This window comes from Lineus longissimus, chromosome 4, assembly GCF_910592395.1.
Source record: "Lineus longissimus chromosome 4, tnLinLong1.2, whole genome shotgun sequence".
In the NCBI taxonomy this organism is placed as follows: domain Eukaryota; kingdom Metazoa; phylum Nemertea; class Pilidiophora; order Heteronemertea; family Lineidae; genus Lineus; species Lineus longissimus.
In genome coordinates, this window is record NC_088311.1 from 3,474,170 (window position 1) to 3,490,359 (window position 16,190).

The 16,190-nt window shown below is 39.9% G+C and overlaps 1 protein-coding gene across 2 annotated transcripts in view; it reads left to right on the plus strand.

Annotated features, from left to right (window-relative positions):
- Positions 1-15,826, plus strand: part of LOC135485891 (midnolin-like) — a 42,309-nt gene extending 26,483 nt beyond the window's left edge. Inside the window, exons 5-7 of one of the 2 annotated variants that reach the window (XM_064768248.1) lie at positions 3,472-3,610; positions 8,626-8,814; positions 9,305-15,826. In XM_064768248.1, the coding sequence (XP_064624318.1) occupies positions 3,472-3,610; positions 8,626-8,814; positions 9,305-9,546 (570 nt within the window). In that variant the 3' untranslated portion in view covers positions 9,547-15,826. Of the gene's footprint in view, positions 1-3,471; positions 3,611-8,625; positions 8,815-9,301 lie in introns of both variants that reach the window. The other variant, XM_064768247.1, reaches the window with a different exon arrangement.
- Positions 15,827-16,190: the final 364 nt, after the last annotated feature.

Below are 16,190 nucleotides of genomic sequence, written 5' to 3' on the forward strand. Positions count from 1 at the left end.
TTGAGTAGGTGTCATAATCTCACATAGCTCACACCCGAGGCGTGAAACTCGATAACACATGTGATGCAACTAAAGCACAATGACGCGAAGACATTGAATCTCGTAAGATACTCCCTGAAGCAAAGATGACCTCTTCTTAATTAATTGCTTCTTAATCTCATTCCTGATCTAACGAGATGGAAGACATTTTTTGTCAGGGATGATCCTGCTTGTGACCTCTGGCGATTCCAAGCGCCAGCGGCCATAGGCAGTGTTCAAGGCTGATAAAGCGGCCATCAGTGCCAAGCTTTGCGTTAATTCTCTGAAAATCAATTAGCAATCTGCTCGCGTGCTGAAACCCTTTCACCCTTTTCATAGAGAAATTAAACAATAATTAATTACACAAGCGTTAGGTGTGCAGTATGGAGTGTGTCCCGGTTAATTGTTCGGCTGCCAATTACTGGCGGATTAGCGCGATCTTCTGACAGATGCAGTTGACCTATGTCATGAGACTAGCGAAGGGCGACACCCCGGACCATTACCGATGATTGCACCCAGCATACAAAGGGTACAGAGTTATGGGGTCGTGAAGCTGTGATTACTCTAGGTTATTGGTGGCTTTCAGTGCGTGGGCCGCATAGCGAATCACCCCACCACTAATGATGGACAATTATGCTAAAAGAGACAGGGTTAATGTGATAGCAGGTCACGATGAGTTCATTAGAATATTTTTGCGACCATCTCTTCATCAAAAGTAGAGACAAATCAAGCACTGGTGTAAACAAAAACCTTTATTGCTACTGTTTTTTTTCTCATAAGTATCTTCAAACCAATTATTACTATAACCACTTTTCACTTTGAATGATAGTGAGTTGTCAACCTCCCCCTCTCTCTTATATCTATACGCCCTTTTAGGTGAATTAGGCGACCACAGTCAGACATAAAACTATGGCAAACATGATGTTTCAACCAATTGATCTCTCTGCTTGGCAGCTTTGCCTATTTTTAAGGCCATTTATTGATTCTTGTAACCTACCTAACTATCTTCTCTCTGAAGTTAAATTGCTTTATCATCATTTGCCCACTTTCTCTCACATCTCAACTGCCTGCCAAACCAATTCAATTTGGCGTCGCCATTTTGCTCAGTCACTCTCTTTCCTGATTAAAGCAATTTCTTTAATCTTGCAAGCAGTTTGCCGAACATTGCCTGACAATGTCACCAGAGAGATGTATGGCTATGTCGCCCACTCGCTGCCAACGCGAATCGCTACATCGACATGACGGGGAAATCAAAACAAGATTGTCCAAGGCGGCTTGTTGATGAGGGAGCACAGTACCTTTGAGGCCGATCGGTGCATTAGGGATTGAGCGTGGGCAGAGCTGCCGGTTCACTCCTGATAACCCCATCAGATTGAGGAGTTTTTCCAATCATTTCGTTATCATGATTTTATTGGGAAAACCCCTGTTGCAGGATGCAAGTCACTGTTTATCAGTTATGCCAAAGGTTAGCACTTTGTCCCAACAAACCAGCCTCATTCCTGGTAGCAAAGGACTGTCCCAGCAACGACTGGTTTCACCCACAGAAAAGAGATATTTTTATCACTTACTGCAGCAAGACATGAAAAAAATGGGTAGCTCTATAAATGAGAATCACATTGTCACTCTCCTAAAAAAACGCGGTCTCCGCCACGAAGTTACGTTACCAAGTGTTCTCTAAAGGAGGTTCTTGTAGTATCAACCCATCTGCTCACCTAATCAGATCAGCAGAATTGATCGCCAGCGGCAGAAATGATTGACTAGATTTACGGCGCTTATTTATACGATTTTCTGATCAAATGTGGCCTGTTGCCTCCCACCTACGAAATGTATTTTATCGATTTTCTTCTTCTCTTTTTGTTGTTCATTTCTTATAAACAATAAATAGATTGGTTGGCGTCATATTTTGACAAATTGGTTAGCTCTGCAAGCATTTCGCGGTTTGTGGTACTTCATTTGATTACTGTGTCAAAATTTTACAAAAAATTATCACCACATAAGCCTCTGCCATCAGTCTACCTGTTTCAGTAGTCAGAGTGATCTTTCCCAAGGAATAATAAGCCTTACATTTTCAAGCCTGGAAAACAACCACATTGAAATGCATTGAAACGCTTTCCGCTAATAAAAAACGTGGCTGAAATATTCCTGGCGTCTGACTAAAGAAACCAGTGGTGAATCCCGACTGTGTAGGCGGGGATAGGAGTTCTACAATATCAACTAGAGCCATGCGGGATTACCTTTTATCCGCGAAATGTTTTTCAGATTGTAGCTTTAGTTGCGGAATATTAGATGCGTAGGAGGTCTTGTAAGCTATTTGATTGCCGCTAAGGGAATTGGCCTTTGATAGGCCTACTGCTAGTGAAATATTTCCGTTAGTGTACTTAATGAATGCTAGTATCTTGGGACTGATGCACTTAATGACTCTGCTGCTTTTGCTGTTGGATTGTCATTTGTTGAATGAGCTATTGTTGCACATGATAAATTCGGGAAAATTTGAAATCTTTAAATTAAGGTTCTGGGATGTCCATTATGGTGGCAAATGTGAGAAAAAAACTTTTTTCGGAGGGGAAGGTCATCAGTTAGCCATACCCTCTTACACACAAGGCTGCATCTGTTCTGAGAGAAAGTAGGCAAATTACAAAAGGAGGTTTTTTCTTAGGGGAAGGTCACCGCTGATGACCCCACCTCGGAGCAGACGCTTCTGGGCTCACAATAATTCGCCCGACACCATCCTTCACACATCCCACCAGATTCCGTAACAATTATGGCAAATGCTAAACGTCAAGCCCAGACCATAAATAGGCAACAAACTCGTGAACAATAGATATGAAAATGATTCGGACCATTACGGATATAAGTCGAAAAAAAGCAAAAAACGAGGAAAGAATATAAAACAACAACAAAAGAACCAATTTAGAGATCTACATAGAATTTTCTATCACTTTTTGCCGAGTCAGTAAAAGTAGCGATTCTGTTTATTGATTTGGTGTTTTCATGTTCATATCTAATCCTTTTAGAATGTGACACCGTGGTATTTCATTTTCCTTTACCAATCGGGTAATTAGAATGCCGCTGGGAACTTGCTATTCAAATGTTGTTATGATGACGTGCTGGTTGTATGCAGTGTTGGTTTTATTCACGCTTGGCATTTGGGTTACCTCATACTAGAGTACCTGGCTTATTTTCATCTGTTTTCCTGCAACATGAAACATTTTGATGTATGATGATCTTTGTAAGCCAAACTGTAAAAACCCGGACGTCTTTTGCTTAAACACTTTTGTGTATTTTTCAACCTGTTACTTACAATTTTTGCTTTTTTTGCAGAATTAGTTACAATGTCAATTTGATGGTGCTACTTTCTTTCTTCAATTTTCGACTTTCTGCATCACCTTTAGAAAAACGTTTCAACAAAAATAAACTCAATGTTTTCACAATCCTTTACATTTGTCATTTCAGATTGTAAATAGTACAGCAACGCCACCTTGCCAAACACAAGCATGTACAACAAGTGTACCCTCAAGTGCACGGTCACCGGGAGCCATTATAGAAAGCATGTACCATCATGGCCAAGGGGTATTCTCGGGGACATTTTCTGGTAGGTTTGAATTACAATTAAGTTAACCTTCAATTTGGCAGCCATTTTGGATTTCAGTGGCCATCTTGGATTTTTGGCACAATCGGATCAGTTACCCACGCATGTACATTAGAACTTCTCTAATAAGAACGCTGTTCGAACTACAAAGCATTATTGTTCTTAATGGAGAAAAATGTAATGAGTATTGCTGAATGCGTAGGTGGAAAACAATTTAGACGTGCGTATCATAAAAATTGCAACAGATGACTTAGTCTTTGCCTAAATGGCTGATTTCTTTTTACCGTGTTGAACCTCCTCTGACTCGTTAGAAGGGATGAGTTTTATGACGTCATGCCAACAGAAATAAACTGCAAACTGACAAAAAGTAATGATTGCACACGATATAAAAATAAGCATTAAAACTGTCTTCATTCCAATAATCATTCCAATGAAACAGTTTGATAGTGTGCTGCCATCCCGATATAGTGGATGGCGTGTGTTAATGAGTACAAAATCACCAATATCCCATTTGATGAATCGGTGTTTACCATGAAGCGTGTACCCAGTCGATTTGCACCGCTTGCCTGATAAATGGTTGTTTTCGCTTTTATTGATTCAACTCCCGGTAGGAACCTTATGACTAATCAGCCGATTGTTCATTCACCCGGGTTTTGACGTCATCAACACATCTCCTCTGGCCTAGAATGTCACTCACGGATTCCCAAGGCCGATCCAGGGGCCATTAGTGACGTCATCAAGTGGGCTGACCCAGATACGACTGTCTGAGATGCATGCTTGGTGTACAATTACACACTCTTTATGCTCTCATGATGAATAATATGTAGGTCTTATACATATCTAGTGGAATTTTAATTCATCATGTACCATTAAACTGGCTTTAGTATAACAGATGAATGTTACATGTACTAATGATAGGAGTAACTCACGGGGTGTTTAAATTCAGTCGCCTCATGGTCTTTAAAACCAAGGAAATCTTATACGAAATGACAATGAAATTTAATGGAAATAAAATCAAACATTTTGGGGGGAATTTCTATCTGCTGTGTGTAGTCGTTTCTGGCAAATAAGTCAGGTTGTCTTATCGGGGGACATTCTCATCCGAACTTTGTTTGTGATGAATGCCCCCAACTGCTGGTGGTTTAGTGTGTGGGCATAAATGGTGAAAGAGAGCAATGATTGTTAGAGTCTAGGTTTCTGAGTCCAAGTGTGTAGGCCTAGGTGTTTAGATACGATACAGTGGAGTCTGTTTTGCCCTTGAATGTTTAGGTTGCTGACCCTTCAGCAATGCAAGGTTTCTCGGTTCAACTGTGTGGGCGCCTAGGCCTAGAATTTCAAGCTGAGTTTGTTTTCCTAGAATGCTCAGGGTAGGCCTATTAGATTTACATCTCAATGTTGGAAGGAAAGTATAGACTGACAAATGTTTTTGCCGCTTTATCTTTGCCATTTGCTAAAATTTCTGAAAACAGTAATGCATGACAATTCCGTACTACTTATATTGCAACTTGCCAAATTCTGCTCTCAAAAAGCACAAGAAAAAACAAGGTCAGTAATTCTTCCGAATCCACGGGTAAATCTGACCTCCCACTAGGCAACAGCCCTCTTCCTTTGTCCCACCCGTCCCCACATTTGGCAAAAATCTCCGCCATCAAAAAATCAACAGACTGTTTTTTCAATGGATTATTTCTTGAAGGCTCAGGGCGTGCCGTGGACACCCCAACCCTTGTCCTTGATTCAGCATCTCCGCCAACAAGGACAATCAGACAAAATCGGTCTAGACACCCTGTTGTCCTCTGACCCAATTACACCTCACCTCGAATTGGATATGAATTATTTTACATGTACAAGTTCAAGATTTGGGTTGGTGATTAACCCGATGCGCTTTTTGATTTTCAAGGTTTGCTGTGTTCTGCTGACCAATTGTACAAGTTTTGTCAGTTTTGTAAAATCATCATGTAGGCATTCGTTGACGAAAACATCATTTTGGTGGTCTGTCCTTCGCATAAGGCCTTAACCTGTATTCAGTTGCTTCCTAGTATCGTGCCCTTACCCTGTATGGCGATCAACCATGAGACCCACGCACATATCAGTTGAACAACCATCTTACCCTTATCAAATATCCGCAGAGACAAATAAACCTCGCTATTGAGGACACCCTTCAAAATGATGGTTGCTTCTATGTCCTGAATACAGAGGTTGCCCCGATAGATGAGTGATATTTTTCTAGGTCCAAGTTTGGTGACGGTGAAGAGAAGGCTCCTTTGACGATGTGTCCATTATCAGAGGTTCTTGAGTAATTGGTTGTGGTGAACACGTCCTTGTGGTTTCTTTGCTCGGCCACTGTGGACAAAGATATAATTACAAAAGTTGGACCCTGATATTGACATACCTCTCAGGAGATTGTGGAAGTGGTTATGATATTAAAGGCAGGCATATGCGTTAAGGCATTCTAACGTCTATATTGTAAAGCATAGTTCACTGAGTGGACTTAGCCATTAAATTGCCCAATGGTTTTAGCACTTGCCAATGGAAGTCTCTTTTTGTAGACATTCTGATTCTATCTACAAAAGGGTTATTGACTGCAGAGCACTGACAGTGATAATCTGGTGCAGCTGAGGCCGTCCAAATAATCATAGGGTTAAAATTCAATATTCCATTGACGTCATCAGCAAGTGTCCAAGTCTCTGATCGCAGTACGGAACATCACTTGAGACTCGTGTTAATTGAGACCGGTTCGAATCCAAGACACGCTGTTTATATGTGAAAGTAACTTCTAAGTTTTTTTAATTCACAGTAATAGGAGTGAATCTTTATTTTGTTAGTAGTTTAAGCACTACAGGACTAGGATTTTCAATAAGACGGAAATATCTGTAATTGCCCTTATACATGCCGTGCAAATGGAACCACTGTAAGGAACTGCTGGTTCTGATCTTTCCAACGAATGCCAATAAAGCCTGCACCTTATGGAAGGTATTGATGGCTTCAATGTAAAAATTATTTATCTTCATGTAGTCTCTTTGAAGCTTTGATCAGATCAATTCGAGGACACTCACGTTCTTACCAGCTCACTGGTTTGACGTCATACACCTGATGGTGACAAATTGAATTTCATGATGAGGGGGTGAGCGATATCATCGTCTTAGCGTGTCATGATGATAAAACAAGTGCCTGTCTTTCGGAGTGGTTGGGGTGGGGTGGTAGGAGCTGATGGATCCTTAAATATTCTCCTATTTTCATATGCCTCGGAGTCAATTAAAGGAGTTGAAAAAATGAGATGTTGTTATTGCTTGTAACGTATCATTCTCCAATAAAGAATGTACGTCCCATCTTTTATTCTTCGACATTTCCTTCCACAAGAACGCTGTAAGCATTGACAAAAAAGTTCCAGAGCATTTGCCACAATTGGCATTCATTGCTTGGACAGGAATTGCGATACAGACTGTGACATTTAAGGATATCAAACTCAGTGGGTGTACCACCCCAGCTGACCTCAGCTGAATTTGATAAGTGGATGTTGCTAACGGGTGCAACCGATTCGCCCTTCTATTTTAAGAGCACGCTACAAGATTTTTGCTGGATGTAACAGGAGGCTCCTATTGTCATCTGCTGGCGTTAGGTGTGAGTTTGGTTAAGGCTGTTGGGCATGAACAATGAAGACTGGGTGACGCTCTCGCGTGGCTCTCTAAACGCATTCCGGAGGCGCTGTCTTTCACCTGTGATTTGCCATCCCTGACAAGCCTTTACTTTAATACTTGAGCTCCCCCTGGCCGGCACACCTAACTGGGTTAGGGTAAATAATGCGGCCAGATAATACACTGGGTGGGAATGGAGGCAAAGGGAAGAATAGGCGGGTGAGGCTGTGTTGGGGATTGTTGAATATATTTCATTGAGTGTAATCTGCTGCATGGTACGCCCTGTGCTCTCTAATCCATTCACTCCTTTGGTGAGGTGGGGTAGGGGTAATAATAGATTGACACTTTAGCTGGGGATGGATGCAGATGGAAGTGGTGCGGAAGGCAAGAAACATCTCCGTCTTCATCCTTTCGCTATTGGACAGTTTGGTTTTGAGGTCCTAGAAGGACCTTGCCAACCCGTCATAGTTAGCTTTCTTGATCCACATGCAAGCCACAGTGTAAAGCATACTGCAAACGATAGGCACTGAGTGAGGGCACTCACCTGTGTTACTATGAAACTGTAAAAAGTGTACATTGAATCAAAAGTAAAAAGTGCATGTACTGCAATCTTCAGGTCAGTGGTATGTACTGCAGGGGTGTCATTTTATGTACCCCTCGGTGGGGTAATGGGTAGCGAAAGGATTGAAATCTTGGATTTGACTATTCTGCATTGGCCCTCCTTTTAAGACAAGATGACAAAGGTGAATCAGTACACTAAATCATAGCGTGGGCTAGCACTATAGTTAGGATTTTCCTTTAAGTCATTAACTATGGTTAATTGGAATTTATAGATTTGCTGTGCGCAAATGTTAAAAACTTCCTCCTCGACGATGCGTTTGACATTTTGCGAATGGCTTCTCATAAAAGGTTATAGATTCCTCTTTGTCGCAGTCTTAACTTTGGTATTTAAAGAAACGTATGTATGTCACAGGGAAATCAATAAACGCTGGTTTCTCTATTAGGAGTATTACTTTCTTCTGGATAGGTATATGTTTTTCTTTAAGATGGCTCAGGGTTTGGCCTTTAATTGTTCCCCTCCGATGTCTGAGATATTGCAGAAGGATGGGCTTGGGTAGGAATGGAAAAAGAAGGCTAACCAAATGGGTCAGGTCACATGGTCTTGTTCTTTTGACCTTTAGCTCTATCTCTTCAGGCCTGATGCAACGTTTTTTGTCCCAAAAAGTTAGAATACCAGGTTAAAAATAACCTGTATCCTAGGTGTCATACATGGAAACATTTGATTTTCAGATCAATCTTTAAATGTCAGAAATGTTAGTTAAAAGCTAAGTAATCTATGTAATCACTATTCATTGAATAATCCCAGTTATTTATTACTCTTTGCAGGTACGCTAAACCCAACTCTCCAAGACAAAGACGGCAGACCACGAAAAGACATCAACACGATAATACATATATTAAACGATTTACTCGGTGCAGCACCACAGTATAGAAATGGCCTGAAGGGGTCGCCATCCCAACTACAGCGACCAATGAGTCCAGTTTCACCCACTTCACCATCTTCACCTCGATTAGGTAAATTGCACTTCTAGTCATCATTAGAAAAAGTAGGTCCAAAGCCCAGCTCTGTGGACCTGTTATTTGTGGGCGAAATGGTCAAAACATTATGCAGTGAATTGAAAAAGTTGAATTCACAAGTTTGTGTCAGTGTTCCAGGCCCACTTAAGACTTGACCTGATCTTTCATTGTGATTTATCCTCTATATCAAAAATCCTGTTTTCTTGGTAATCTTCCGTTACAATCTTGTTTACAAGTTTTTGATTGATGTCCTGGTGGCTCTTCCCTAATCATGGGAATTTGATTTTTCACTTGCCACTAGTTCCATCTGTACATGATGGACACAACAAAATTAGTCACAAGAAGTTGTGCTCCAATTGTTAGATCTTGTGTGAGGACCAACTTCAAATAGGCTGCAAGAACTCAGCCAGAACTGTAATGCGAAAAGATATGATAAAATCAAGTGTTTGGGAAATATGACTTAAGACATTTTCAACTTTTCCAGAAGATCCCGGCAGCAAAGAAAACCGTGCAACACGGGGAAAGATGGAACAGATTCGCCAGATGCTTGAGGAGCGTCGTCATCGTCGTAGGGTGAAGCGGGAACTCCGTGCATGTCCGTACTCCGCATGGGCGATCCGACAACATCACCATCTACGGAGCCAACAGGGGCCGGCAGCCGAAGCAATGGACCGAAGTGTCAGCGATACGAAATACATGGAATTAAACGGCGAGCCGGTGGTAGCTTGAACATTCTGTGCCGCAGAATCTTAGGTAATTTTGCCGGTAATTGTCGCCGTGTGAAAATGGCGCATATTTCACCAGTCGTTAATGCCAGTTTTGCAACCTGGCGGAGCGTGGATAGATTACAAGACGATGGGAAGGTGGCGTTGTGATTAGCTAGTGGTTTATTTGCATAGTTTGATAGCATTCCACGTAATGTTACTCCCAATAATTATTTCAACCCCAGACATCAGATCGCAAGGTCAAGTTGGAGTCCCAAATGGAATGCGAAAACATTTGCCTGAAACGATGAACCCAACGGGTTGAAATTGAGAGGCTGATCATTCTGAGGGATAATGGCTGATGCTAAGAACTTTGCAAGAATGTTGGACAAGTTAGGAGAATGAAACGGAATGGAAAATGTAAGGAATTTTGTTGATGACCTTCAAGGTGAATTCATGTGTGGGACGGGTTTGACTTGAATAAATGACAACTCACGTCCGCACGCAATAGTATATACAGGCATATTTTTGGTGATGTTGGTAGAGGGCATATAGGCAATGCATAATTTTTTCACAGTTTTGATCTGTATGGTTGTAGGTACTCAGGATGTTGACCGCTTTAGACAGTGGTTAGCCTATAATTGATCAAAAAATTGAAAAGTTAAAAAAAAAGTTCATTCAAAATGAGAGTGTATAGCACTAGTGAAGCTTTGTACTTCCTTTTCAAACCATTGTATTCAATTTTGACTACTTTTGGAGCCCCTTGGAATAGTTTATTCATGTAGAAGCGCACACAACATTGTGAATTACTCTCATAGACGGGTTTCCTTATTTGTACAATGGGGTATGTATCATTCATGGGCTTTGCAGTAGTATGCAACAGGCTTGCTTGTACCCTACACTTCTTGGACCTGAGATTGAAGAAAACCATTGTATGTAGCAAGCTATAGGTGAAAAGGTGAAAGATAAACCGATAAAAAGATGAATATTTACATGTATGAGCTGTGTTTTAATAAGATTCTCAGTTATGAGAAGGGGCCATCAATTTAATTGGTACGCATGAAACTTTGAACCGCACTAGATTGGTTAACATTTAGGAGGACATTTTGGTGTATAAATCCCAGTTAGGATATTTGAAATTCCATGAATTTAATGAAATGCAGTCTCTTCCTCTCTATTTCCATGATATGCAACCAGTTGTTTCAAATTTTGTTTGTTTGGTTTTTTTACATGTGAATACGACAGAGACTTGACAGTGTCTCATGGAAGTTGGTGAGGTCCCGAACAGTATTTATTTTGGGACCAAAGATTTTGTTCTGATTTATTTTTGCCACTTCCAGTGCACTTCATTTCTGAAGTAGTCCTCGTTTTTTTTGTTTATTTTGTTTTCGTTCTCGTATATACACCCCTTTTTTTTGACAAATTTAGCAATTTCGAATCGGGCTATTTCAGACTAAGTTGACTCATGTCTGAAGCATGCAGTTTTCAGTTTTATCCTGTTCTTGACCATCAAAAGAAGTCATAGTATCTTCATATTTCTTTATAATCTCAAACCTAATTTGATATAAAGAATAACATAGTCTCAATTATCATATAATTGCTTATATGTATGTAACCAAAGGATTTTCTCAAAACATCTTCTAAATTGAAGAATGTTTCATTGTCATGGAAATTGGAGATGGCTAAGTAATATTTTGTGCTGCTTATCTGCTTGTGGTCATCAAAACTGGTTAATCTTGTGATACAAATTTGACCTGATCTTCAGTTGTTAATCAGTGATCTCGTTCTTTAGATTTTTGTAATATAAATTGTGTTGCTGGTGATGATAACATCTGTGGGCGTGCAATGGTTGGTGTCATTGTGGTAACATCACGAACCCAAGAAGAAAGTAAAGAAATAGTTTTTAAAAGGGTTTTTAAAACCTATTGACATACTATGTCAGTGAAATGCTCTCCAAGTTATGAAAGTTTTGGGTGAACGGTGTATCGTACATTTTCCAAATTTTCTCGAAAAAACCCAGTCTGTCGTAAGGATTTGAATGACTGTCATTAGATTTGAACACTAGTCGTTGCAAACATCTTGTAATGAGCAGGTCATTGTATGAAACATCTTGCAATTGTGGCATCTAATATAGACCTACCTCAGTAACATTCTAATATTTTGATGTGCATTCTAAGTGTGTGCGGAATTCGTTCAGCATTGTATCATGTGAAAATCTTGCATGTGCCTTTCAAATGCTCAAAGAAATTCCTCTTGATTGGACCTCAAGCACAAAATCATACATGTATGTGCAGTACTTGTCTATCGACATGTATAACCAATGATGCCTTGTGGTTTCTGCATCTGTCGATAGCCTGGCTGGTTTTTGATAGAGAAGGGTAGTCACTGTATGAAGAGATAAGATGCAAAGGCCACTTAAAGCCATTCTGAAAAAAACGGAGATATTGGTGAGATGAAACGGACAGTGCCCTGGATCTAAATACCAATGTTTTTCAATTCAAACGCACAAAATCCTTTCAAAAGTCAAGTTAATGAAATGTCGCTTTGAATGTGAAAACCATAAGAGTCACAGAAGAAAAGTTGCAATTGCTGGAAAAGAGCTGAATTCTACTGTAACATCAGTCAGGAGCCACTGAGCCTCAATGTGCACTTGTCTTATCGCAAGCATCAATACCACGCGACTGCCGCAGAAACGATGTCTTTGTATTAATCTCTGCATGTTACTACTCAAAAATTATTTGTGTTTGTCAGTGGTGTTCTATTCTAATATGTTCCTATATTGGTGCTTATGGCTTTTGTGAATGCTTCTAGTTTAGAGGGTCTGTGTACAAGTTTGTGTCTTTGAAAGATGTTTAGGGTAATATGTAGGCTCTTTGAAACTGTTTAAAAGATTTGTTATAATACTGTAAACCATGTTATTTTTGTGAGTCTAACATTTTTAGCAAGCCCCCCCCTCCCAACACCCCACTTACAAAGCTTTTCATTAGAAATAGGACGTAAAAAGACATAATTGTCAAACATCTGTACTGTGCATTGATCACTCTGTGTGTCTTATGGCATTGTCCTGCATTAGTGTATTTCAGGAGTCGAAACATTCCCAAATACTGTCAACTTGACCATCTTGAAAGTGAGATCTCCTAGAGGAGTTTGCACTGATTGTAGTGCTGTTTATGTAACTGCGAACGGTGGCGTGGAGTGACTTTTATTTTAGGGATCGAAGTCACATTCGCAAATTCCACAAATATAAAACGCCTGTGAAGTTTTGCTGTTTACAATGTTACCATGCAGGCTATTCATTGAATGACAGGATGTTCCATATATAGATTCAAAGTTTAATGACGCAGTTGTCCGACAAAATGAAGACATGTAACCTAGTTTTAACCCAGAAGATGTGATCATTTTGCATGAATCCATAACATATCACAGAAATGGAAACTCATTATTAACTCATGAATGTAAGTGTGCATACTGTCATTAAAAGTCAACAGTAATAAGAAGAGTGTAAGATGGTGTTACTCTTCCTCCCTGTAGATTGTACATTCCTAATCTATCGTAGTCTCTTAAAGCGCACAAAGTTGATATACTCAGTCTGATGTGGTTAAAGGGAGAATATAGGTGATGCTATGATGAAATGATTATGTTTTGTGAATCCTGAAGCAAGGTTGGACCCGTGTGGTATCATTCTATTCAGTGACTTGTGCTGTTTTGGCTAGATGCCATGAGATTCAAGGGCTATAAGCATCCAAGTCCTCAGCGTTGTGGCTCAGGGCATCTTAAGCCTTGGCTGTAATGCTTTTCACTGAAAGCACAATGTATGATCTCATACCTGTATTCTCCCTTTAAGGTCACAGAGTTTCTGTTATCACTATCAGTCTGATGTTAACAAAATAAATGTATTTGAGATTAACTGCCGCAAACTTTCGTGGTATGGTACATGGGTAACAGTGCCAGACTTTTAATTCTTACAACCGACATCAGATAAAGAATTATTATTTTCTTGAACATCGCTGAGAAAATTGCAGCCCTTGGGGAGCAATCTTGAAAGTCCCAAATATGTCCCCTGCTTCATAACATAACGAATGGAGGCCTTCAAGAAGTTTTTGGTTCCATTCTTCAACCAACTCCTGAAATTCTCTATTTCCTTTTAAACACTGTCACTAATTCTAATTGGTTTAAAAGTCTGGCCCACCCATGCAAGTGCTATTGTACCTGTATATATAGTGGACCTAAAAATGAGTGTAAATAGATCAAGTTGGCCCAGTAACAGCATGGGAGGTGAAGAGTTAACGCAACTTGGAAGCAGTGTATCTGGAAGAATTGTACAGGGAGTTTCAAAAATTTACTACTGAGTGTTGCAAAAAACAATTAAAAACATCTTTTTTTCCGGTTCATCACCTAAATATTGAACAACTATGATTCCATTCTCAATTATTGAAATAAGGCTGTGTTTAGAAGAACAGTGCCTCACAATCAACCCGATATTCCAGATCCACTGTCTCCAAATTGTGCATCAATCCTTTAGAATGTTCTCTGACCATGCCTATTCCTGGACTAAGTTTCGCTGCAATGCGCACAGTCCTCTCAATCTTGTGTTGACAAATGTACATTGCCATTTTATATAGACGCTTCTGTAATATAGATTGCCACTAATATCAAATCCATCTCAAAATGAACCTAGATGTACTGCATTACGTCTGTAATCCACGCATGGCATCTTGGTTCTTGTTGAGTTGGAAAAAACTGGAACAGGAACAGTATTTGTACAGCTCTCTTTCTCAGGCATTCCTTGATTTTTACCCAGATGTATGATTTTTAACTTTGAATAAAGAGCCAGTATCTATATATCTGAAATAGAATATTTGTTAGACTGAAGTCTTTTTGATGACCATGATAATGGGTGCATCAGCTATGTCACAAATGCAACATTGTCACCTTTGCTTACTTAGCAAATAGGATTTCCTGGCAAGTTTTATGAAAACAAAGAAAAAGTTAGTTTTCTCCTTGTATGGATTTTGGCAGTTTGTGGTGTCAGTTATGCCAGAATGCGGCAAGGACTAAAGTGAGTGATCAACATAAAGCCTCACTTAAATGCTCACTAATTGCTTATGATGAAAGATGGTGACACCTATGCCCTCCCCATACTCCATACCGGCACACTCACTTTGGTCCTGTTTGACCAATGAGCAAATATCACCGATTGCAACCTGATGACAATACTGTTCCAGTTCTAAAGCTTAATGTATAGATTAACTCTATCATTTGTACAAATTACCATACAAGAAATGCCAAAAAGACGTATCTTCCATAAAAAACACCAGTGCAGTCATGTAAAATAGTAGTATCAAAAAGTATATATGTTTATCGACCATGTGGAGGTCATGACTCATACGCACAACTCACGACTGTAAAGAGGTGTTAGCAATGGTCTTTTTGGCAATAATAAGTTTTACATTGGATGTGTACAGTTTTTGTAATAATAAATGTGAATCATCATAGATTAAATGTTGTAGTCTGCAGTTATTTCAAGAAATGTGGCTCTGTAAATTCCACTATCATTAATTCACTGTCCTATGCCTCAAATGGAACTGGCCCTAAATGGACCAGTACAGTTATTTCAAGAGATGTGATATAGTGTTAACTCCACACTCGTATAATAAGTTCACTGTCCTTTGCCTCAAATGGAAATTCATTCCCCTTGACCCCAGATCTATGCCATATGCAGATTATCTTAGATGCCCAAGCACTCTGCTCGTGCACAACAGCAGAAGTCTAGCTGGGGTTCAATACAAATCATGTTGTAATTAAAAGACTTAGTGTCATTGGCGAGCTGCAGAAAAGTGTCTCCTATCCTACATTGTTGAAGATCATACCTCTTCCATTCATTTTATTGATGTTTCATCAGGTGAATTGCTGAGATGATTGTTAATATTCAGTACTTTGACAAAACATCAACACACTGTTCAAGCAACGACATGTTTTTGTACCACTGCGATAAAAGTGAAAAGCCAACACTGACATTAGCAAAGACAGGTTTGGCTGATAAAGTTCCACAGTTTATCTAACTGCGCATATTTCATCATTAGACAATTGTGTTGGACTAGTTCTCCTAGGGATTTTATGGTCTGTTACACCAATTCTAGTTTTAGACTAGTGATAGTCATGGCTACAGCAGGTCTGTTGTTTAAGGAGGATCTGGAAACTCCTCCCAAACATGTTCCCATACTGTTTTCATGCTGTTATTGTGTCATTCCATATCTGTGCTCTGTATACATTGATTTCTTGGCAAATAAATGAGATTTACACAATTTAGTCTTGTTTTTTATCAGTATGTGTTTGTGGTTTTGGTGATGACCTTCTAAAGGGTTCGGGCCCATCTCAGGAAAGGGTCCATGAATTTTAGTAAGATGGAACCCTGCTGGTTCTTAGGGTGACTTTACTTAAACTACTGGTCAATTTCTATGAATATCATTTCAAATAAGTGGGGAACACCTGGAGCACCCCAGTGTCTGCATGCATCTCCTAAGTCAGACCAGACCTGGACCTCTAGGGTCGTGACATCTTCCCGGAGCAGGCATTTGGGTAGTTTCTAAAATACACTCAATAGGAGCAATGGAATCCAGACAGCCAGAGCTCATTGACCCAGGACTGTCTCCCACATCCTCTTTGATC